Source organism: Ahaetulla prasina, chromosome 15 (assembly GCF_028640845.1).
Source record: "Ahaetulla prasina isolate Xishuangbanna chromosome 15, ASM2864084v1, whole genome shotgun sequence".
NCBI classification, from domain to species: Eukaryota; Metazoa; Chordata; class Lepidosauria; order Squamata; family Colubridae; genus Ahaetulla; species Ahaetulla prasina.
In genome coordinates, this window is record NC_080553.1 from 7018091 (window position 1) to 7043740 (window position 25650).

General features: G+C 46.6%; 1 protein-coding gene across 2 annotated transcripts in view; it reads left to right on the forward strand.

Moving 5' to 3' along the window:
* MMP17 (matrix metallopeptidase 17) overlaps window positions 1-25650 on the forward strand; it is a 112858-nt gene that overhangs the window by 49060 nt on the left and 38148 nt on the right. The window contains exons 1-3 of one of the 2 annotated variants that reach the window (XM_058158204.1): window positions 12442-12548; window positions 17779-17911; window positions 25360-25486. In XM_058158204.1, the coding sequence (XP_058014187.1) occupies window positions 17866-17911; window positions 25360-25486 (173 nt within the window). In that variant the 5' untranslated portion in view covers window positions 12442-12548; window positions 17779-17865. Of the gene's footprint in view, window positions 1-12441; window positions 12549-17778; window positions 17912-25359; window positions 25487-25650 lie in introns of those variants that run through there. The other variant, XM_058158203.1, reaches the window with a different exon arrangement.

Sequence of the window (25650 nt, forward strand, 5' to 3'; positions counted from 1 at the left end):
AGGATTTGGCTGGCCTTTAGGATCCTGATAGGAACTCATTTAAGACAACGCAGCGCATGGGAATTTTAGGGCAAAAGGCTATGGTTTTTCTAACTCTGGTCAGTCTTCAGTGAAACTTGGGCGAGTCTTTTGAGAAAAGAAGCCCTGCTTTCATGGCATCTTGTATTTAGCAGAAAGCTAGCATAAGGGAGCAGCAACTCCTCCCATATTGCTGCAATTTCAATTAAATAAGACACTGTCAGCTTTCGAGCGAGGCCAGACCAGGAAACCCAAGTTATGAAGACTCATGCTACTGTTATTATAGGATTACAGTAATCGAATCTTGCAAGTATGAATCTGCCTCTGCCTTCCTTGCCTCCATCATCAAGAGAACAAAGGAAGGTCAAGTCTGAGGCGCTTTTTCAAATTACATTTTCTGCCCTGGACTCCAATTTCATTGATCTGGCCCTTGCCTTGATTGCCTCTCTTCCTCTCTCCTTTCTCCCCCACTCCTCAAGGTTATTCTCCCAGCCCTTTACAGAACCTGGTCTTTGGACTCAAAGCAGGCCTATCTCCTGCATGAGAACAAGACCGTAGATTGCTTCCAGTTTGAATGAAATCTCATGTCAGGGTTCCAGTTAACGCATCCAACGGAATCAAAACTCCAAGACCAGAGGCTTCCTCAAAGTATAGATTTATTAGGCATGTCAGATTGGCACATCTGGGGAAAACCCGACTCTGAAGGACCCAAGGTTTTCCCCACCCAAATCAAACCCCAAAGTTCTTTTCCCCCACGTCACATGCCCACCACATGGTCCAACCAGGTCACAGCCAACATCTTGGCTGGCTTGGGTCCATGCCACTCCAACACCTGGTAGAACACCGAGTGCTGGACAGGTATGCACTTTGCGTGTGCGTGTGCTATCTGTACTAACGCGTGGCTCTTCCCCATGCACTGTGCGCGCAACCATACCATCTGCGCATGTGTGGTGGTTTTACGCGGATTCCCCCTTTGTGCTACGTGTGTAATTGCACCATCTGTGCATGTGTGCAGGTTTGGCATGGCTCCCCATGCGCTGCATGCATAATCACACCATCTGCACATGCATGTGGTTTTCGTGTGCGCAATGCATGCGCGAACACCATCTGTGGGTGCATGCGCTGCACACAAGTACTCTCTCATGCATGCGCATACGAGCATGCATGCGCAGGAGAGCTCCGAAGACCAGCTGGGTCTCCTGAATTGCGTGTATGCGCACTGGAGGCCTGAACACCAGCTGGGGCGCATGCACATGCACAGCTGCAGGTGAGTTGGGCAACAGCTCATGTGCCTGGAAAGATGGCTCTGCGTGCCATCTTGGGCACTCATGCCATAGGTTCTCCATCAAGGTGGTAGTACATCCTTGGCTCCCATGGGAAAGAATGTTGTTTTGGCTACACATCCCCAACTCTCTCCATCTCTCCCCTGACGTTCTCACAGCTCCAACCGGCCTTGCTGTGGCAGCCCTGAAGATGCTCCCAAAATGGCTTCAGGGCTGAAATCTCAGCCTGTCTTGAGAGCAAGAGAGAGATTTTAGGAGCCGCTTCCCCAGCCCTTCTCCTCTACCTTCTCTGCCCCCAAGGCCGTTCCTCAACTCAAAGTTGATTTTTAAATAGCTGAAAGAAAAGGAGTGAGGGAAGAAAACGGTTTATTAACTAAATGCCTGGACATCTTGCAGCTGACTTGCGAGGCCGGCTTTGAAACAAGGCAGTTGATTGATAAAATAGTTACCGCTAAGCCATCGCTATAGCAACCCTGAGGAACAAGCTGGTAGGATTCACAGATGGAGAAACACTGAGGCACACCTGTCGTAATTTAGACATCGGGTATGTGCCAAGTGTGGCATCTTGTGAGTCAGTCTCACAACTCCCGGCTTTATAGATGAGATTGCTCAGGCTTTGACTGTGTAGAAAGCGGAGCAGCAAATGTCTTCTCACACATGTGAGAATAGTGAAAAAAGGAAGGTTCTACATTTAGGCAAGAAAAACAAAATGCACAGGTACAGTATAGGTGGTACCTTGCTCAATAGCAGTAACTGGGGGAGGAATCTTGGAGTCCTAGTGGACAGCTTAAAACACACTTATTCATCTGCGCGGGACTGGATTAGATTTTAAATTTAAATTTTAAATTTAAATTTACTGGTTTTAATGGGTTTTTACTATTTATACTGTTTTTAATAATTTGGCTATAGAATAAGTTTTTTAATCGTTGTTTTAATCTGTATTTATATGTATTTTAACTGCCTGTGAACCGCCCTGAGTCCTTAGGGAGATAGGGCGATATATAAATATGAAAAAATAAATAATAAATAAATAAATAAATAGGAGCCAGCCGTGTGCAGCAGCTGCCCAAAAAGCCAAGACAGTTCTAGGCTGCATCAACAGAGGGATAGAATCAAGATCCAGTGAAGGGTTAATACCACGTTATAAGGCCTTGGTAGGGCCACACTTAGAATACTGCATTCAGTTTCGGTCATCATGATGAAAAAGATGTTGAGACTCTAGAAAGAGCGCAGAGAAGGGCAACAAAGATGATTAGGGGACTGGAGGCTAAAACATATGAAGAACGGTTGCAGGAACAGGGTATGTCTAGTTTAATGAAAAGAAGGACTAGGGGAGACATGATAGCAGTTCTTCCAATATCTCAGGGGCTGCTACAAAGAAGAGGGGGCCAACCAGGGGTGAAATCTAAAAATTTTTCCTACTGGTTCTGTGGGCGTGGCTTAATTGGTGGGCATGGCTTGGTGATCAGGTGAGCCGGTGGGCGTGTCCAATAATAATAAATAATAAAAATAACAAACAAAGTACACAAAACAATAACAGGTACCAAAACAGATATCAGACTAAGAGTTATCAGACTGCCTTTGAATGATTAGGATGTATTATTTCTGATTGTTTTGGGGGAGGTTAGGAATTGATGAGAATTAATATAATATAATATAATAACAGAGTTGGAAGGGACCTTGGAGGCCTTCTAGTCCAGCCCCCTGCCCAGGCAGGAAACCCTACCTGGTTTCCTAATTGTAAGAGTATAATTGAGTTAGGAGGGAACACTTTTTAGCATAAGTTTGTTTTATTTTTAACTATACCTTGTGTTTGTTCCGGGAAGTCGGGGGAGGAGGGAGGTTGTGAAGGGTGGGGGAGGGGGGATAGGCGGGGAGGGGGGAAAGGGGGGGAAAGTTTTGTAAAACTTTTTCAATTAAAAAAAAAAATAACAGGTACCAAAAACCAACTTTCATACTTTACACACACACAACACAGCACAACACAACAGACTCACACACAATGTAAAAGCAGCTGCACTTGGCCCAAATGGCCCCTGAAACAAGCAGGAACCTCACAGAAGCACAAAAAGCTCAAAAACTAACTTTCACACCTTACACGCACAAAATGCCACATACAGCTTTGTGAGACTTTGTGTGTTTATGTAGTTAGAAACACACCCAATCTCAGAAAGCCGCACACATATTGTATTTTATTATTTTATTTTATTTATATTTGTAGATAAAAGCAGCTAAATTTAAGACGTCCTTAACTTTCAATTGCTGTCTAAAAAACAAAAACTCCTTAAAAAAACCCCAATTAACTATTTTTTTTAAAGCCCCCCCCCCAAAAAAACCTAGTTACTTACCAAATTGAAGGCACAAGGCAGGCAGGCAGATTCAGTTGCTAGCTGATGCAATTGATTGCAGAGATTGCAGCAGGCGAAGCAAGGCAGGAAAAGCGAGCGAGCCGGAAAGAAGCAGTAAGCAGCCAAGCGGGCAAGTGGACCGGGCCAGCGGACCAGGCGATTGGGTAGGCATGGGCAGGGGGCAGGGATTTTTGCTACCGGTTCTCTGAACCACCCGTCACCCAGATCGGCCGATCCAGTCCGAACCGGGAACATTTCAACCCTGTGGCCAGCCTCTTCTCCAAAGCACCTGAGGGCAGGACAAGAAGCAACAGGTGGAAATCCATCAAGGAGAGAAGCAACCTAGAACTAAGGAGAAGTTTCCTGACAAAACAATTAATCAGGGGAACAACTTGCCCCCAGAATTTGTGAGAGCTCCAACACTGGAAGTTTTTAAGAAGAGCTTGGACAACCATTTGTCTGACATGGTATAGGGTTTCCTGCCTGAGTAGGGGGGTTGGACTAGAAGACCTCCAAGGTCCCTTCCAACTGTTATTCTATTCTATTCTACTCTACTCTACTCTACTCTACTCTACTCTACTCTACTCTACTCTACTCTACTCTACTCTACTCTACTCTACTCTACTCTACTCTATTCTATTCTATTCTATTCTATTCTATTCCATGTCTATCCAGATGAGAAGGTAGGAGAGCTGTGGCACGTGTGTCTCCAATGGATATTTTGGAATAGAGTTCAACTACCTGTTGTAGCATTACCCAACCCAATCATTGTTGAAGGCCTGGTCTTTGCCATTGGAGAAATTGAGTCTGGTGGCAAGAGAAAGAATCCTCCTGTGAACTGTGGCAAGAATAATATAGTTGGAGGTCTTCTAATAAAAACCCCTGCTCAAACAGAAAACCGTATTTTCATTTCAGACAAATGGCTCATCTTAAAAACTTCCAGTGTTGGAGCATTCACAACTTCTGGAGGCAAATCATCCCGCTGGTTGATTGCTTTCACTGTCAGGAAATTCCTCCTTAGTTCTAAGTTGCTTCTCTCCTTGATTAGTTTCCACTCATTGCTTCTCGTCCTGCCTTCAGGTGCTTTGGAGAATAGCTTGACTCCCTCTTCTTTGTGGCAGCCCCTCAAATATTGGAAGACTGCTATCACGTCTCTCCTAGTCCTTCTCTTCATTAAACCAGACATACCCAATTTCTGCTGTGTTGTGAGGAGTCATTAATGGTTTCTGAGCTTGGTGGTTTTCTTGCAGATGTTTCCTTACCCAAACTAGATAACATCACCAGAGGTGCTATTCACTTATTTTCCCTACCAGTTTGCAAAGGTGAGCATGTGAGCCTTCCACGCATGTGACAGCCCTCAAAAACGCGCCTAAATAGGATGGCATATATTTTCGCTACCGGTTCGCCTGAACCGTTCCAAACCAACTGAATAGCATCTCTGAATATCATCAATGCTAGAAGATGATTACTAGCACTGATGATGTTATCTAGTTTAGTCAATGAAAGGTCTCCAAGGAAACCACTAAGCTCAGAGAGCACCCGGGACCCCCTCACCTTTCAACCCGGAGCTGCAAATATTCTCTTTTATTGAAAGAAACTTGTTTTCACTAATGCTGCGGCTTCAATTTAACTGAGATAAAAACGCTGGGAGGCGTTGAGACAAAGTTCCTGGGCTTCAGTTCATTCCAGAATTCCTGCCTTTCCCTTCTTGAGAATGAGGCGTCAAGAGGGGAATAATCATCCATCAGAGCAAAACCGTTGGCCCGTGAATAGGCAAGAAGAAATCAAAGGACTCACACATCATCGGGGAGGGGATATCCCTTCCATATGAGTCCTTCTAATTAATGAGCACGGTTCCTAGCTCGGTTGGGAAATCCTTGCCAGAACACATCCAAGACTGGAAACCTTGCCAAAGTCACAAAAAAAGAAACGGGGGTGGATGGTAGGGTGGGAGGCATGCATCCTTGCATTTTTTTTTATTTGCATTTATATCCCGCTCTTCTCCGAAGACTCAGGGCGGCTTACACTATGTCAAGCAATAGTCTTCATCCATTTGGATATTATATACAAAGTCAACTTATTGCCCCCAACAGTCTGGGTCCTCATTTTACCTACCTTATAAAGGATGGAAGGCTGAGTCAACCTTGGGCCTGGTGGGACTTGAACCTGCAGTAATTGCAAGCAGCTGCTGTTAATAACAGACTGCATTAGTCTGTTGAGCCACCACATCATTGATCTATCTAGAGGGTGAAAATGGAGCAAGCATTCTCCACAGGAAATTTGGACTGAAAAACCAAGTTGATCTGTTGGGTACAATCTCCTCCTGCTCACCGCTTTGAAGGAACTAAATATTTGGATAGAATAGAATAGAATAGAATAGAATAGAATAGAATAGAATAGAATAGAATAGAATAGAATAGAATTTATTGGCCAAGTGTGATTGGACACACAAGGAATTTGTCTTTGGTGCATATGCTCTCAGTGTACATAAAAGAAAAGATACCTTCATCAAGGTACAACACTCACAATGCTTAATGGTAGTCATAGGGTACAAATAAGCAATCAGGAAACAATCTATATCGGTATAAATCATAAGGATATAAGCAACAAAGTTACAGTCATAAGTGGAAGGAGATGGGTGATGGGAACGATGAGAAGAGTAATAGTAGTGCAGATTTAGTAAATAGTTTGACAGTGTTGAGGGAATTCTTTGTTTAGCAGAGTGATGGCGTTCGGGAAAAAACTGTTCTTGTGTCTAGTTGTTCTGGTGTGCAGTGCTCTATAGTGTCGTTTTGAGGGTAGGATTTGAAGCAGTTTATGTCCAGGATGTGAGGGATCTGTAAATATTTTCACAGCCCTCTTTTTGACTCGTACAGTATACAGGGCCTCAATGGAAGGCAGGTTGGTAGCCATTGTTTTTTCTGCAGTTCTAATTATCCTCTGAAGTCTGTGTCTGTCTTGTTGGGTTGCAGAACCAAACCAGACAGTTCTAGAGGTGCAAATGACAGACTCAATCATTCCTCTGTAGAACTGGATCAGCAGCTCCTTGGGCAGTTTGAGCTTTCTGAGTTGGTGCAGAAAGAACATTCTTTGTTGTCCTTTTTTGATGATGTTTTTGATGTTAGCTGTCCATTTTAGATCTTGTGATATGGTGTTCTTGCTGGTACGAAGTGCTTGTTCTTGCATAAAAAATCCAGGGATGAGTCTCCAATGATTTGCACCCTTCCTTGATTTCTCAGCTCCGGCTAAATTTCATTACACCCCCTCTCTCCTGCCCCCGCCCCCACCTCCCAGGACATGGGAGGAGCTGGGGAGACATCAGAATAAGAAAAAGTTGTGTAAGAAAATTTCTGATCTGCCCTAGGGCATGTTACGATGGTCATTAAGCGTGAGGGTCATTAAGTGCAAGGCACTTTTTCCAGAATCCCTGTAACTGTGAACGATGCGGGAGAAATGCCTACAGGGGTACAGCCGTGTTCTATGGGCAGCACCCCCACCGTTTCCTTTCTCTCCTTCCGTTTTGGTGGGAGGGAGGGTTGGACTAGGAAGTGCTGAGTCATGGAGCCACACCCCACAGGATATAAAAGCAGCAAGGGCTGCTATACCACTTCGTGGCAGCAAATCAACTGCTTAACCAGAGCTGAAGTACTGTTTGTTCCTGGTTGACTCATCGGCATCAAGAGAGATAACAGAGACACTTGGCAGTCGCTCACTAGTTTGCTGCCAGAAGCTGATAGTTGCCGGCTGATTAAGTCATCGCTTGGACTGAGGCGAGGGGGACAGAACATCTGGATTCCATTGATTGATTGTTCTACCTGTCTGGAGATTCTGCCTTAGTTCTAGGTTGGGTCTCTCTTTGATGATAACAGAATAACAGCATTGGAAGGGACATTGGAGGTCTTCTAGTCCAGCTCCCTGCTCAAGCAGGAGACCCTATACTCGTGATGGCGAACTTATGGCACGTGTGCCAGAGGTGGCACACAGCACCCTCTCTGATGGCACATGAGCTGTCACCCCGGTTCAGTTCAGCTCTGCTGTGTATGTGCATGCGATTCCCACTGGCCAGCTGGTCTTCAGGTCTCTGCCACGCATGCTTGGGGGGCGCGGGGAGGGAAGGGCCATGTGCGCATGTGCAGGGTACATGTGGGGGCGTTCGCACACATGCACAGGGGGTGAGATGCATGTGCGCAGGCTGCATGCACATGCATGGGGGTGGGGCACATGCACGGAGGCCGCATGCATTGCATTTTGGGGGGTTGTGCGCACTTTGAGCACACCGTCTGGAAAAGATTAGCCATCACTGCCAATATACGCTTTCAGACAAATGGTTTACCAATTGTCGTGTCCCACTCCTCCGCTGACGGCCGGGTCAGGGAAATCCGAATCAGGCGTGCCTCTGCAGCTCTGCCAAAGTCCTAGCAAAGTTCTCAAGGCAGGCAGGAGACCAGAAAGTGACTTCAGCAAGATATGTTAGACTTTGCCTGACTCAGAGAATGCCAGAAAGCAGATCCTTTATATAGGCCATGAAGTGTGGCTCCATGACTCAGCACTTATCCAGGCCTGCCCCTCCCTTCCTTCTGTCGCCGCCGCTTATCAATTCTCCTGAAGCGAGGGTCACTCCAGTCTGCAGCTGTTGGTAATTGACCTTCCTCAGGCTCACATGCTGTGGGGGAGGGGGAGGGGTCTAGTTGCTCCGTTTGCCTGGGCATGAAGCCAGAGCTGGGGGCTGGAGGTACTTCTTCCTCCTCAGCCTGTCTGGGCATGGAGCTAGGGCTGGGGCCGGGAGGCATACTAGGACATTCCTCAGCATTCGGAAGCAGATAAGAAGGCCCCGGCTGCGGTGAAAGCGGGCGAGACACAACATCAATCTCTTCTTAAAAACCTCCCGTGATGGAGCACCCACAACTCCTGAAGGCAAGCTGTCACACTGGTTGATTGTCCTCACTATCAGGAAATTCCTCCTTCGTTCTAGGTTGCTTCTCTCCTTGATTGGTTTCCATCCATTGTTTCTCGTTGTCAGCTTCGGAAGCCATCTTAGGCCGGAAGCTTCCGTGCTGCCACTTTCTCCTATCTGGGAAAGTATGAGGTGGGGGATTTAGTAGAGGGGTTGTCTTTAGACATAATAGCATTCTTCCTGTGGGTCAAGGTCAGGCCGATCCTGCATCTGGAGAAGGAGTGGCCGGAGTGCTGTCTCGAGATGGGACGGATGGTGATAGGAGCATGTGATCAACTGAGGAGTCAGGGGATGGTTTGGGGGATTTTGATTTACTGAGGGAAAGATTCGGGTTTTCCCAGATGTGCCAGTTTACCTATTCTAATAAATAGAACTTTGAAAAATGCTTCCTTCAGAGTTTTTACTTGGAGTGGAGGGGGAGTGTTTCTGGAACGCTGACACTTGTCCTGTCTTTAAGTGCTTTGGAGAATAGGTTGACCCCCTCTTCTTTGTGGTAGCCCCTCATATATTGGGAGAGTGCTACAATAAATGCATACATGAAAAATGTTCAGTTAGACACAGATGCTATGTTTAATGGTGCACGTTGACCTGAGAAGCGGACCGTGCCCCTGTGAGAAAAATGTGATGATGATGATGATGATGGCAACTGTGAATGGTGGTTAAATGGATGATCTTAAATCAAGGACTATGTGTAGCCTCCTTCCAGAAATGCTTGCATTGATGATCCCGAAGGTTCCGCAATGATTAGCAAAACCGACGCATTGTTGTTGAGAAAAGCCAATTATTCTCTGCCAGGCTTCCACCACTGAGAGGGCAACACAGGTTGGTCTGCCAGAGGCGATTTGTCAGGCGGCATCAGGACTGAATTAGGGACCTAATTTCTGTCACAGACGCATTCACACAGTGCAGGGGGGGGCATGAATTGCCACAGTCAGGAGATTCTGGCCTGGCTTTTCGGAGATTCTTCTAGCATGACGAAGGATGAGATGCCTCCTGGAGGAACTGAGCGGTTAAATAGGTTGCGACAAGCAGTCAGTGATGGGGTCGTAAGGTTGGATAGATGGGCAGGTGGGTGGGTGGGTGAGTGGATGGACAGATGGGTGGATGTATGGATGGTTGGATGGACGGGTGGGTGGATGGATGGATAGATGGATGGATGGATGGACGGATGGGTGGATGGATGGATGGAATGATCTAGAAAGGAAGGGTGGACAGTTTCTATAAGTTAAAAGGGGAATTGGTGGAAAGACTAAACACACAGCAAGGAAAGAGAGAAGACAACCCTATCATAGGGTAATGTCAGCTGTTCCTTTGAGTGATGGTTGCTAATAAGCAACAGGTGCCTAATGGGTTGCTTTTGTATCACCTAAGAAGTCTGCTTTCTTTAGGTGGGATCATAAAGCCAACCTTCCTTCCTTCCTTCCTTCCTTCCTTCCTTCCTTCCTTCCTTCCCTTCCCTTCCCTTCCCTTCCCTTCCCTTCCTTCCTTTCATGAGAGAGAAGGAGGGTGGGAAGAAGCAAGGAAGGAAGGAAGAGATGGACAGACAGAAAGGAGGGAAGGAACCTGTGTGTGAGAGAGAGGGGGGGAGGAAAGAGAGAGAGGGAGGAAGAGGGAACAAGTTTTCCTCCCTCCTTTCTGTCTATCCCTTCCTTCCTTCCTCCCACCCACCCTCCCTCCCTCCCTCCCTCTTGCCTCCTCCCTCTCGCTCTCTCTTACACACAGTTCCCCCCTCTCTTTCTCTCTCTTTCTTTCTCATCCTTTCTTTTTTCTTTCTTTCTTTCTCCCTCCCTTCCTCTCCTTCCTTTCTTCCTCCCTCCCACTCACATTCTTCCTTCCTTCCTCCCTTCCTCCTCTCTCCTCCTCCCTCCCTCTCTCTCAGTTTCCCTTCCTCTCCTTCCTTTCTCCCTCCCTTCCTCTGACATTCTTCCTCCCTCCCCTCCCTCCCTCCCTTCTTAACTGCAAGCACATTCGTGGGAACTCGCATTTGCATGAATCCCATCTGTTTCCAGGCGGAGCTGATGAATGTTTTCAACTTTTCCTTGGAAGCTTCCCAAACTTGTTACGGTGGCGGAAATCGTACCATTTTTCTAAACTCACTAAATAAATAACAACGTTTCTGCTTTTAAAAGCAAAACGCCACCTCACCACGTTCCCCCTTGCATCATGAGCGGGGGGGGGATGATTGAATCAGCGGGACACACCTGAATGCCAAAGACATGGGTGGAAATGGGTGGGTGGGAGGGAGGGAGAGAGGGAGGGAAGGATGGGAAGAGCTGGAGAATGATCTGCTATCGTACCCCAGTTTCCCTCTTGGGGACAGCTAAGATATGAAGCAACCAGACAGTCATGTTTTAACCTGACATTGCTGCCTGACATCAATCATCGCGGGCGAGGGAAGTTAATGGGGGTATTGAACAAATAGAAAGCTTAGATCGATTATAGCTCTACCAGTTCAATAGCTTGCTACATCCTGGACATCGGTGAAGAAAACTCCTGTTGTCACAGCAATTACCATCTTCTCCAGAGACGAGGATAAGCAGAAGATTAAAATACAGTGACAGTCAAGATGAAAGCGATATTTGGATTTATAGAAGGGAGGGAGGGAAGGAGGGAGGAAAGTAAAAAAGGAAGGAAGGAAGGAAGGAAGGAAGGAAGGAAGGAAGGAAGGAAGGAAGGAAGGAAGGAAGGAAGGAAGGAAGGAAGGATTATAGGAGGGAGGGAAGGAGGGAGCAAGGAAGATGGATGGGATGAAGGGAGGAAGGGAAGGAAGGAAGGAAAAAAAGGATTATAGGGAGGAGGGAAGGAGGGAGCAAGGAAGATGGGTGGGAGGAAGGGAAGAAGGAAGGGGGAAGGAATGGCTGAGAAGGACATTCAATAACAGGCTTGGAAGGGACCGTGGAGGTCTTCTAGTCCAATCACTGACCATAGCAGGAGACCTTATAATATTCTGGATAAATTGGCAGTAAAGAATCCAGTCTCTTGTTGAAAATCTTCCGTGATGGAGCACCCACAACTTCTGGAGGCAAGCCATTCTATTAATTAACTGCTCTCACTGTCAGGAAATTTCTCCTTAGTTCTAGGTTGCATCTCTTTTTGATGATAACAGAATAACAGAGTTGGAAGTGCCCTGGAGGTCTTCTATTCCATTCCCCTTGTCAAGTAGGAAACCCTCTACCATTTCAGACAAATGATTGTCCACTCTCTTCTTAAAAACCTCCATTGATGGAGCACCCACAATTTCTGGAGGCAAGCCGTTCCATAAATGAATTGTTCTAATTGTCAGGATGTTTCTCTTGAGTTCTGAGTTGTTCTCTCCTTGATTAATTTCCGTCCATTGCTTCTTGTCCTGCCTTTTGGTGCTTTGCAAAAATAAGTCGACCCTCAATTCTCTGTGACAGTCCCTCAAGTACTGGAAGATCATCTATCGTATCATCCCTAATCTCTTTCTCAGACTTGACATACCCAGTTCCGTTGGTCATTTGGCCGCTAGACCTCTAGAAAGCCAACTGTTCTGTCCTCCCTCACCTCCATCCGAATGATGGCTTAATTAGCCGGCACTATCAGCTCTGGCAGCAGAATAGCCAGCGTCTGCCAAGAGCCTCCATTATCTTCCACGACGCTGGTGAGTCAACTAGAAACAAACTTCAGCTCTTAATCAGTGGATTTGCCTGTTACAAAGAAACACACCAGCTCTCGCTGCCTTTTATATCCTGTGGAGTGTGGCTTCATGACTCAGCACTTCCTAGGCCTGCCCCACCCCTGTTTCTGTTGTTCCCACGTCTCCTGCCTACGAAACCTAGGCTTCAACCAAGCCTGATTGCCGTCAGCTGGGTCTGCAGGCGTGGCCTGGGGGGGTGGAGAGTCAGGGGACGGAGGCCTCGTTATCTCCTCCACCTGGCCTGCTTCTAGCTCCTGGAGCTGAGCCAGGAAGCCGGTGATCCTGAGGTAAGTCTTGACGGCCCTTCCCCCTTATTTATTTATTAATTAATTAAACTTTTATACCGCCCTTCTCCCGAAGGACTCAGGGCGGTGTACAGCCAAGATAAAAGCAATAAGTATACAAAGTTAAAAATCAATTTAAAATACCTATTCAATAGTGGCCGAATTAAAACCGTCAAAGTCTCACTGTCGAAGTCACTTTCTGGCAGCTCAAGCCACTTTCTGGCAGCAGGGCCGGCTCCAAGTCACTTTCTGGCAGTAGGGCCGGCTCGGGGGGTGCAGACACAACATCAACCTTTGCTAGTTAGAGACCATGTGCGTTTTCTAAAACAGGGGTGTCAAACCCGATTTCATTGAGAGCAGCATCAGGGTTGTGTTTGACCTCTGGGGGCCAGTGTTGGCATGACCAGGGTGGGCATGGCCACCCTCTCGGGGGTGCCCATGTCACTTGTCTCGGGGCGCCTGTGGTGGCCCGAGCGCTCTGCCAGAGAAGGCTCCCGAGCTCCGTTTTTGGCTGCCATAGCCTCCTGCATCCCTCTGCCAAGGAAAATGAGCTCCCGAGCTCCATTTTCGCTGGCAGAGACACTGTGGGCCGGTCCTTCGCTGTTTCCAGGATGGCCCTGCAGGCCAGATCTAAGTACCCTGTCAGTTGGATCCGGGCCCCGGGCCTTGAGTTTGACACCCCTGCTCTAAAGGGAACATCAATTCTACCTTTAGGACAAAACAGCAAGGCTTGCTTATTTTAGGAGCAGCTGTCTTTGCCTCCTGCAAAAAGAGTCAATCCCACGGTAATCGACCATCCACTGCTTATGGAGCTGAAAATAGCTGCACTGCAGGCACTTCTGCAAGCTGGAATATATCTCAGACAGATGTTTTGAAGAGCAGCACATTTGCATGATGTGAACGCTGAGGCTAGCAAATGGCCTCGTCTCCCTTCGGTGGATGCTTGAAGCTCACACGGGCAGCCAGCAGCCTCTGAAGCCAGGTCGAGATTTGTTAGTTCGATAGATGCAGGTTTCCAGCTGAATAAACTTGAGTGCAAGAAGCTTTTTATACCTGGGATGGAGAAGTATGGTACCTTAGACAGTTCCAAAGAAGCCTTGCTAGTTGGAATTCTTGGCTCAATGTAGGGAGATGTCTCGGGGAGCTAATAAAAGCATCAGGTGGGTTATTAAAGCTTACATTGTAATTAGTTCTGTGCCTTGGATGATCGGATACAATTGTTCAAAGGTTCCTTGCTTGGTTTTGAAATAGCTGATTTTGAAAAACGGACGCTCTTCCAAGGAAGCAAACTAGAAGGGAGGGAGGGAAGGAAGGAAAGGAAAGGAAAGAAAGGAAAGGAGGGAGGGAGGGAGGGAGGGAGGGAGGGAGGGAGGAAGGAAGGAAGGAAGGAAGGAAGGAAGGAAGGAAGGAAGGAAGGAAGGAAGGAAGGAAGGAAGGAAGGAGAGACAGTGAAGTTTGGATGGGAGAGTGTTAAGAATGTTCCTGTTCTCAGAGTACATCTTTAATGATGCATATACCGTAGTTGCTTTAGTTTGGCAGGATTCTGTCTGTAGGTGAGAAACAATAAAGGAAACTGCTTAGACCTAACTCTGCATCAGTGGTGGGTTTCACTTACCTTTGCTACCGGTTTGCTCGCATGCACAGAACATATTTGATGACGTCTGGGTGGGTGGGCGGAGCCTCCCACCATCGCTACTACCGGTTCACCCGAACCAGGACGAACTGGTAGCAACCCATCACTGCTCTGCATGTCTTCTTGCTTTTTTGAGTCTGACCATGAGGTGCAAAAAATCAGGCCCATTCATATACATTGAAGCATAAATGATTTATTGACACCGATACCCAAGAACCTAGTCAACTGATGATCAGCACTACACTGATGCTAGATAAGAATCTAAGGAATTCAAGGAGGGAGGATGGACGTGGATCTCTTGTGGCAACTCAAGGACTCTAAACTGATGATGCATTCTGCTCCACCCTCCAGTTCGGCTTTCTCTTCTCCTACACTGACATCAATCTTGCCAAACTCAAGCAGCTACTGGCATCATGAAAGATATATTCTGAGAATTACTAGGGAGGAGAAACTAACTTTCCCTAAAATCTGCTGAAGATGTTACTGTCACCTAGTCTGATAAACGTTCGGAAACCAACCCACAAGCTCAGAGAACTGTTATCCTCAGGGGTGCCATTCACTTAGTTTTCCTACCGATTCGCAAATGTGAGCGCTCATGCCCCATCCACGCATGCATCTGGCCTTCCATGCATGTGCTTTGCTGGTGCGTGAGCCTTCCGCACATGCGCTCAACCTCAAAAACGTGCCTAAATAGGATGGCATAGAGCCAGAATGGGTGAGCGGGCCTACCTGCGATTTCTGCTACCGGTTCAAGTGAACTGGTCCAAACTGGCTGAATACCACCTCTGATCATCCTGCACCCAAGCTACAGATATTTGCCATTGTTGCTAAAATTCCCGGCCTCTTATTCCTCAGGAATGCATTCTCTGGGAATCCAGACTACATTCTACCACAGGACTAAACCTCTGAGTGTTTAGGGGACTGGAGGCTAAAACATACAAAGAACAATTGCAGGAACTGGGCATGTCTAGTTTAATGAAAAGAAAGACTAGGGGTGACAAGATAGCAGTGCTCCAATATCTCAGGGGCTGCCACAAAGAAGAGGAGGTCAAAGCTATTCTCCAAAGCACCTGAGAGCAGGACAAGAAGCAATGGGTGGAAACTGATCAAGGAGAGAAGCAACCTGGAACTAAGGAGGAAATCTTGATAGTTAGAACAATTCATCAGTGGAAGGACTTGCCTCCAGAAGTTCTAGGTGCTCCATCACTGGAGGTTTTCAAGAAGAGATTGGGCAGCCATTTGTCTGATATGATATAGGGTTTTCTGTCTGAGCAGGAGGTTGGACTAGAAGACCTCCAAGGTCCCTTCCAATTCTGTTAAACTGATGGGATGATAGGCAAATGCTGAATCTTCTCACCAGAAGATCTAAAAAAGGAGTGAGATTCCTTCTTCTGAGAAGCGGCCTCAGCTTAGAGTTGAATCAAACTCTTCCATCCCGTGCTACGAGATTTCCTAAGCAGGGAAGATAACCAAGGTTATCATGGTTGAGTGGCTCCAGTTCTAGTCCACCCTTCTGATTGTCACTTGTCTGTCCCATCGTATTTCTTTTTTCCCATCAAAGCTGAATAGGTAGCCATGGAGATGACCGAGGTGCCTGACTGCAAACTTTCCATTAGATATACAAATGTTGCTTCTGCATTCTAGTCATTACTTAAACCTATTATGGATGATTAGCAACTCCGTGCAACCGTAAATAGCCTGAAAGAGGATCTAAGGCAATTTAAGCGTGGTGTGAAGAGGCCCTTTTGATTCTTGGTGTCTCTGCAACTCGGTCCACTTTTCTGTCATCTCAATTTTCCCTCCTTTCTAAGCGCAACCTTTTCTCACTTGCTTTTGTCCGCTCAGCGTGGACTAGCCACGGCTAATATTAAGATCTTTCCTTACCCTCCATTGAATTCCCAAATTGATGAGCTGCCAGGTCCAACAAAGTAGAAAATCAAAGATGGAGGCGTGCACTGTGCCTTAATCCAAGATGTTTTCTTAGTTGGTTGAGAAAATTAAATGTCAGCCCTGGACCGCATGAAGGTCATTGGATTTTATTACCTAAAGTAATGTACACAGATCTGCCTTGACACGTCCATTTGTCAGGCAGAAACAGGCCATTTAGTGGGAGGTGGGTGTGGATATGTAAATGAGCGAGACTAGAGGATAGGATAGGATAGGATAGAATAGGATAGGATAGGATAGGATAGGATAGGATAGGATAGGATAGGATAGGATAGGATAGGATAGGATAAGTCAAATCAAGTTAGGATAGGACAGGACAGGACAGGACAGGACAGGATAGGATAGGATAGGATAAGTCAAATCAAGTCAGGATAGGATAGGATAGGATAGGATAGGATAGGATAGGATAGGATAGGATAGGATAAGTCAAATCAAGTCAGGATAGGACAGGACAGGACAGGACAGGATAGGATAGGATAGGATAAGATAAGTCAAATCAAGTCAGGATAGGATAAGGTAGGATATGAAAAGTCAAGGCAAGATAAGATAAGATAACATTTAGTGTCATTTTTTACTTTGGGCACACTGGCCCACATTAAAAATGAAATTCTATTGCCTGCTCTCAAAAGAAAGTATATATCTACCCATGCACATCTATAACACACATATACACAACACATACTGTTATATATATGTGTGTAATATATAGCTCAAGCATCGCTTAAGTGCCATGTCCTGGATAGAATGAACTCTATGACAAATGACTGAGGGAACTAGGTCCATCTAGTCTAAAGGGGGAAAGGGTTGGGGTCACATGATAGCAGTCTTCCAGTATTTGAGGGGTTGCCACAAAGGGGTGGGTGGGATCAACCTATTCTCCAAAGTGCCTCAAGGCAGGACAAGAAGGAATGAATGGAAACTAACCAAGGAGAGAAGCAACCTAGAACTAAGGAGAACATTCCTGAAAGTGAGAACAATTCATCAGTGGAACAGACGTTGCCTCCAGAAGTTGTGAATTGCTCCATCGCTGGAGGTTTTCAAGAAAAGATTGGACAACCATTTGCCCGGAATGGTCTGGTGTCTCCTACTTGAGCAGAGGGTTGATTGAAAACCAACTCTGTTATTCTGTTCTGTTTTGTTCTGCTTGAGCAGGCAGGTGGACTAGAAAACCTCCTAGGCAGGAGTAGCTGCTAGGGGTTCTCAGGGGTTCAGGAGACTTCTAGCTAAGATTCTGTGCAGTTTGGAGAATCCCCAAATCCCACTCCTAGCTGGCCACACCCACCTCACCCCACCCCTCCCCTCCCAGGAGTCCCCAAGTTGCCTGTTTTGGATGTAGGGCATGCACGGAGACTTGGGAAGGGCAAAAAACGAGCCTACCAGAAATTCGTTTCCTGCCTCCAGAGGGCCTCTGGAGCCCGGGGAGGGCAAAAATGCCCCCCCACCCACCATGGTGCAGAAGGCTGACTAGGCCACGCCCACCATGGCCATGCCCACCCAGCAACCAGGCAGAGAACCTCTTGCTAAAATTTTTGAATCCCACCCCTGCTTCTAGGTCCCTTCCAACCCTATTATTCTATGTTCTGGAGATGAAGCAGACTTTGGGCTTTTCCGAATCCTCTTCTTTCTTTCTCTTCTCTCTTCATTCCCCAATAGGATTGGCTGACCAGGTTTGGCTACCTGCCCCCACCGGATCCCATCACGGGACAGTTGCAGACCCAAGAAGAGCTCACCAAAGCCATCATGGTGATGCAACAGTTCGGAGGACTTGAAGCCACTGGTATTCTAGGTGAGTGAAGGAACCAAAAAAGGGTTTGGGAGGCCTAGTTCCATTTCTGTTCCAGGTAAAGGGAAAAGGCAACTGCTTTGATGCAGTCATCATGGAACAAGTCTCCAATAACTTCAAGGAGATAAATAAATAAAGGAGGGCAACCAGGGGACTGGAGACTAAAACATACAATGAACAGTTACAGGAACTGGCCATGGCTAGTCTAGGGGAGACATGATATCAGTTTTCCAATATTTGAGGGGCTGCCACAGAGAGGATGGGGTCATGCTATTTTCCAAGGCACCTGAAGGCAGGAAAAGGAACAGTGGATGGAAACTGAACAAGGAGAGATTCAACCTAGAAATAAGGAGACATTTTCTGACAGTGAGAACAATCAACCCATGGAACAAAAGTTGCCTTCGGAAGTTGTGGGAGCTTCATCACCGGAAGTTTTCAAGAAGAGACTGGACTGCCATCTGTCAGAAATGGTGTAGGGTCTCCTGCTTCAGCGGGGTGGGGGGCTTGGACTAGATGACCTCCAAGGTCCCTTCCATCATGATTGAACTAAAAAGTGTGCTGGAAGGGATGATTAGGGGACTGGAAGCTAAAACATACGATGAACAGTTGCAGGAACTGGGCATGGCTAGTCTAGGGAAGAGAAGGACCAGGGGAGACATGATAGCAGTCTTCCAATATTTGAGGGGCTGCCACAGAGAGGAGGAGGGGGGTCAAGCTATTTTCCAAAGTACCCAAAAATCCAGACAAGGAGTAATGGATGGAAACTGATCAAGGAGAAATTCAACCTAGAAATAAGGAGGAATTTTCTGACAGTGAGAACAATCAACCCATGGAACAGAAGTTGCCTTTGGAAGTTGTGGGAGCTTCATCACTTGAGACTTTCAAGAAGAGACTGGACTGCCATTTGTCAGAAATGTTGTAGGGTCTCCTGCTTAGGCAGGGGGTTGGACTAGATGATCTCCAAGGTCCTTTCCAACTCTGTTAATCTAATCTAAATTTAATCTAATCTAAAAACTTCAGAGAAGAACATTCTGTGCTGGAGGCTTGAAGGATGGGCCATAATTCATGGATGCCTTTTGGGCTTTCCTGGACCAATCTCGGAAATTGAAGGCTTAACGCCAGAGATTCAAGGGCACCGTCCTGATAAGATATATGGATGGCAGAAACGCCCTTTTGTCATGAAGAAAACCGGTGCCTGCCAACTTTAGGATTGAAGTCTTAAGCCCTGCGCTCTGTAGATTCAAATAGTCTGGAGTTTTCTCCAGCCTTTAAGGTTGCAGGGGAATGAGAACCGTGGGGTCCTTGGGGGGGTCTCTGAGCTTGTTTGTTTTCTTGCAAACGTTTCATTGGCAAACTACATAATGCTAGCATTGATGATTTTACCTTATTCAAGAAAGAAAGAAAAAGAAAGAAAGAAAGAAAGAAAGAAAGAAAGAAAGAAAGAAAGAAAGAAAGAAAGAAGGAAACCGCCAAGCTCAGAGACCACCAAGGACCTCCCACTCCTACTCCTACTCCTCCCCCTCCCTCTCCCCTTCCTCCTTCTCTTCCACTCCACAATGCCCCCTTCCTTGTAGCACTGATGATGTTACTTGAGGGACATCCGGAGGCTTCAGTTAGTCCAGAATGCGGCTGCGCGGGTGATAGAGGGAGCCCCTCGTGGCTCCCGTATGACACCTATCCTGCGCAGACTGCACTGGCTACCTGTGGCCTTCCGGGTGCGCTTCAAGGTTTTGGTAACAATCTTTAAAGCGCTCCATGGCATTGGGCCGGGCTATTTACGGGACCGCCTACTGCTACCGAATACCTCTCACCGACCCGTGCGCTCTCACAGAGAGGGACTCCTCAGGGTGCCGTCAGCGAGGCAATGTCGTCTGGCGACGCCCAGGGGAAGGGCCTTCTCTGTGGGGGCTCCCACCCTCTGGAATGAACTGCCCCCAGGACTTCGTCAGCTTCCGGACCTTCGGACCTTTCGTCGCGAGCTTAAAACACACTTATTCATCTGCGCAGGACTGGATTAGATTTTAAATTTACTGGTTTTAAATGGGTTTTATTATTTATATAGTTTTTAATAATTCGGCTATGTAGAATAAGTTTTTTAATTGTTATTTTAGTCTGTATTTATATGTTCTTTTTACTTGCCTGTGAACCGCCCTGAGTCCCTAGGGAGATAGGGCGGTATATAAATGTGAAAAATAAATAAATAAATAAATAAATACCTAGTTGGGTAATGAAATCTTCAAGAAAACTACAAGGCTCAGAGACCACTAAAGACCTCACTCCCCTCCTCCTCCTCCTCCTCCTCCTCCTCCTCCTCCTCCTCCTCCTCCTCCTCCTCCCCCTCCCCCTCCCCCTCCCCCTCCTCCTCCTCCTCCTCCTCCTCCTCCTCCTCCTCTTCTTCACAATTTCCCCTCCCTTTTAGCACTGATGGCATTACCTAGTTGGGTAATGAGGCATCTGCAAGCAAACTGCCAAAACTCAGAGACCACCAAGGACCTTACCCTCCTCCCCCTCCCCCTCCTCCCCACAACCCCCCCTCCCTTCTAGCACTGATGATGTTACCTAGTTGGGTAATGAGACATCTGCAAGAAAACTGCAGAGCCCAGAGACCTCCAAGGACCTTCACACGCCTCCTGCTCCTCCTCTTCTTCCTCTTCTTCTTCACAACCTCCCCTCCCTTCTAGCACTGATGACGTTACCTAGTTGGGTAACGAAACGTCTGCAAGCAAACCGCCAAGCTGTGAGAGGACCAAGGATGGGAAAACACTCCTTGTATAAGATTGCCCCCCTTGCCAGCATGAATGTCAAGAAGCTGCGTTGCCCTGCCTGTGAAACTGGTCTGCTTTTGCCATTTCTCTGCCCTCGGATGGCCTCCTGCTCATTAGAGAGCCCCACCCTCTTGCGAACAAGGAGGATGGGGCCACTGATTGGTGTTGTGACCCAGGTTCCTGGACCCGGACTCCTGGACTCGGATGATTCAGAAAGTGAGGGAGAAGACCTGGCCAGCCCTGCTTCTCTTGAGCCCTTTCCCTCCCTGGCACCCACTCAAAGGGAGGAGGAGGGGCCGGCAAGACCTGATTCCCTGGAGCCTCCTTCCGATTTGGCAACACCCCAAGAACAGTTTTGGAGTGATGCAAGATTACGCAGACGTGACCGGCGTGCGCAGCAGCGGAAGAGTTGGGACAAAGCCAAGTCATAATTGTCATGCAGTGACATCTGCAGAGACTATAAATAGGAGGCGGGACTTCCTGGTTTTTTGTCTTGGACAAAGCAATGAATTGGCGCGAGCTAACTGTCTCAATGGAGGGAAGAATATATTCGTGAGTAATTCTGGCCTTATCTATAATTTCCTCGTTATCTCCAGAAACTTGGCAGGCCCGTGGGTAGACGTGGCCAGGACATGTATCTATGTAAATAAAAGGAGAAAAGGAGGCCTCTGACTGACTCTTTGCTGGGAGTATTAGGGGGAGGGAAACAGAACAATTGGCTGCTTGGGCACTCCAAAACCCCTGCCTCTTTTCTGGCAGCCCCCTTCAAAGCTCTTTGCCCCGGCCTCTAGCAGCCATTTGCCAGAGCTCTTGTCGCCTTGCTTCTTAATTAAGGAGATGTCATTATTATTATTTTTTCCCCTTTTCTTTCCCATCGTATTAGATGCTCCAAGTTGCCTGGGAGCCAAACGACAGAACGGTTGATCTTTATTTTGATTCTTCTTTTTTCCAACGCAGCCGTTCCAAAGGTTGAGACAGAAAAGGCACGCCACTTGACGGTCAAAACCGAGCGTGGAGTTTCTTCCTTTTGTTGTGTCTTGTCCGCTCTCACCGCAGCCGGGGTCTGCTTATCTGCTCCTGAACACGGAGGAATGTATGCCTCCCGGCCCCAGTCCTGGCTCCATGCCCAGACAAGCTGCAGAGGAGGGGGCACCTCCCGGTCCCAGCCCTGGCTCCATGCCCAAGCAGGCTGCAGAGGAGGGAGCACCCCCCGGCCCCAGCCCTGGCTCCATGCCCAGGCAAACGGAGCAGCTAGACCCCTCTCCCTCCTCCACAGCATGTGAGCCTGAGGAAAGTTTATTTCCAACAGCTGCTGATTGGAGTGACCCTCGCATCAGAAGATTGGATAGGCGGAGGCAACAGAAGGAAGGGAGGGGCAGGCCTTAATGAGTGCTGAGTCATGGAGCCACACCCCATGGCCTATATAAAGGATCTGCTTTCTGGCATTCTCTGGGTCAGGCAAAGTCGAACTTATCTTGCTGAAGTCACTTTCTGGTCTCCTGCCTGCTCTGAGGACTTTGCTAGGACTTTGGGCAGAGCTGCAGAGGCACGCCTGATTCGGATTTCCCTGACCCGGCCGTCAGCGGAGGAGTGGGACACGACACCTTTGGAAAGGCTAATCGAAAGAATGTTTTGCAAAAATTATTTTCCCCCCCCTCCGTTTTGGGGTTGTTGTTGTGTTGTTGTTGTTTTTGAAACAGTGCCATTCTCAACGTAAGCTCTCTTGGAGTATTGCTCTGGATCGCTTTGCCATCCCTGTGCCTTTTCTATTTTCATATTTTCTTTCTCGCTGCGGGAAGAGACAGGTTTCTTTTGATCTGCAAGGATTTTAAGCTTGTGAGGGCCAGAGGAGGCATGGATGGACCAAGGAAAATTGGGCAGGTTTTCATCCTTCCTTTTGAAAATTGGGGGTGGGGAGGGATGACTTAACAAAAACTAGAAACTAAAACATATGATGAATACTTAAGGGTTCTGAGCGGTGGCTCAGGGGCTAGGATGTTGAGCTTGTCGATCGAAAGGTCAGCAGCTCCGCGGTTCGAATCCCCAGTGCTGCCGTGTAACGGGGTGAGCTCCCGTTACTTGTCCCAGCTTCTGCCAATCTAGCAGTTTCGAAAGCACGTAAAAATGCAAGTAGAAAAAATAGGGACCACCTTTGGTGGGAAGGTAACAGCGTTCCGTGCGCCTTTGGTGTTGAGTCATGTCGGCCACATGACCACGGAGACGTCTTCGGACAGTGCTGGCTCTTTGGCTTTGAAACAGAGATGAGCACCGCCCCCTAGAGTCGGCAACGACTAGCACATATGTGCGAGGGGAACCTTTACCTTTACCTTTAGGCAGTGGTGAAATCCAAATTATTTTTACAACTGGTTCTGTGGCTTGGTGGGCATGGCAGAGGAAGAATACTTCAAAATCCCCATTCCCTCCCCAGTCCTGGGGGAAGGATATTGCAAAATCCCCATTCCCTCCCCACTCTTGGGGGAAGGATATTGCAAAATCCCCATTCCCTCCCCACTCTTGGGGGAAGGATATTGCAAAATCTCCATTCCCACCCCACTCTGGGGCCAGCCAGAGGCAGCATTTGCTGGTTCTCTGAACTACTCAAAATTTCCGCTACTGGTTCTCCAGAACCTGTCAGAACCTGCTGGATTTCACCCCTGGTTCTAGATATGTCTAGTCTAACATAGAGAAAGACTAGGGGAGACAGGATAGTAGTCATCCAATAGTTGAGGGGCTGCCAGAAAAAAGAGGAGGGCAACTTATTCCCCAAAGCCCCTGAGGGGAAGGACAAGTGGAAGATCATCAAAGAGAAATCCAACCTAGAGATAAGGAGAAATTTCCTGACAATGAGAACAATTAATCAGTGAAACCACTTATTTTCAGAAATAATGGGTGTTCCATCTACAAAACTTCTCAAAGGTGTCTACTGTTATGTTAGTATACAGTAGTGGCCAAAGTTGTGTAAACCTTTTGGGGAAAGTGTATTTTCTAAAACTAGCTAATAATACCACTTTTTTTTTTGAGTAGTACATAAAATTATTTATCAATGGAAAGATAATTTAATCAAAAAATTGGATTTGAGAAGATGGATTAATTTTAAAAATGGACTGTAAGGAGAAGTAATATGTGAAGTTGGTATTGCTTCTTTTCTTTTTTTCTTTTTATTATTCTTTCCTATCTCTTTATTTTTATTGTGAGGGGATCTAAAGTTTCAAATTTTTAAAGGTGGGAGGTTATGTATATTTTGTATTACTTTAGCTTGTGATTGTTGGTCATAATACCCGGTATTTGCTATGGGAAGTCTGGGGGGAAGGGGAGGGGGAAAGGGGGAAATGATACATGGATTGATTATTAATGTACAGTAATTTTGAAGATATGAAATTAAAATTTAAAATGATATTGGGGATGCTCGACTGCCATTTCAGAAAGAAAAGGAGAGAGGGTAGAAGGAGGAAGAAAGTAGGTAGGAAAGAGTAGAGAAGGAGGAGGGAATAAGAAGGTTAGATAGGGTGGAAGAAGGGAGGAGTGGAGAAGGAGGAAAGGAAGTAATAAAGTGAAGGAGATGAAGGATGGGAAAGTAGTAGAGGGTAGAGAGGGAGGTTGTGAAGAAAGGAAGTGGCAATCGGGCAGGCCTGAATTAGTAATAAATAAAAATTAATGATTAATGATGGATAATAGTTTGTACATAAATATGACGTTGGAAAATGGAAATAAAAATTATTTTTTTAAAAAAAGAAGAATGGAATGCAATAACTTTTATGAAGGATTTGCTATTAAAATAGCAGTTATAGTATAAAGAAGAAAAGTGAAACACATAGAAAAAACGAGATATACAAGAATTGTCACCAGAAAAAAAACAAGCCCTACAAAAATGATCACCACGTCAGTTAATCCTTAGTTGGGCAACCTTTAGCATGAATTACGGCCTTACAACGTCTTCCCATGGAGTGAACCAAGTCTTTTAGTTCTGCAGCTGTTATAATGTGAAACCAAGATTGAAGGATGGCTTCTATTAACTGGGTTTTATTGCTGGGTCACTTTTGACTAACTAACTACTTTCTTTAGTTGGCTCCAGGGGTGAAATCCAAATTTTTTTACTACAGGTTCTGTGGGCGTGGCTTGGTGGGTGTGGCAGGGGAAGGATACTGCAAAATCCCCATTCCCACCCCACTCTGGGGCCAGCAAGAGGTGGTATTTGCTGGTTCTCTGAACTGCTCAAAATTCTCCAGAACCTGTCAGAACCTGCTGGATTTCACCCCTGGTTGACTCCATAGATTTTCAATTGGGTGAAAGTCTGGACTATTCCAGCTGTGGAATAGGATTATCTTGAAACTCCAAAAAAAGAAAAAGAAAAAAGTGGGGTTATTGTACACTGAGAACATATGCACCGAGACAAATTCCTTGTGTGTCCAATCACACTTGGCCAATAAATTCTATTCTATTCTATTCTATTCTATTCTATTCTATTCTATTCTTCTATTCTATTCTGTTCTATTCTATTCTATTCTATTCTATTCTATTCAGCACCAAACCTCAAAAATACACTTTTCCCAAAAGGTTTCTGCAATTTTAGCCACTACAATAAGTTTGTTTTTTTTTAAACCCGTGGTGGGATGTTACGATTATGTCGATAGGAATCGAGGAAGATCCAATATTCTTTCTTTTGGGTCTTTCCGGGGGGATCTGTAGATGAAGCCACCTTCAAACTGATGAAGACACCACGTTGCTCTTTGCCCGATCTTGCAGAATCAAAGACGAGGAAGAAACGGTACACCCAGGGAACTAGCAAGTGGAACAAAAGGAATTTATCCTGGAGGTAGGAAATTAAATCATTTGTGCCATCGCCGCCCTTTTGGTGAGGGGCGAAGGAGGCTCTTCTCACCAACAATCCCCTGACTGATGCCATTTAATTCAGGGGTCTCCAACCTTGGTCCCTGTTGTGGCTCCCACCCCCGAACCTGGCCCCATGCCCGAAAGTGC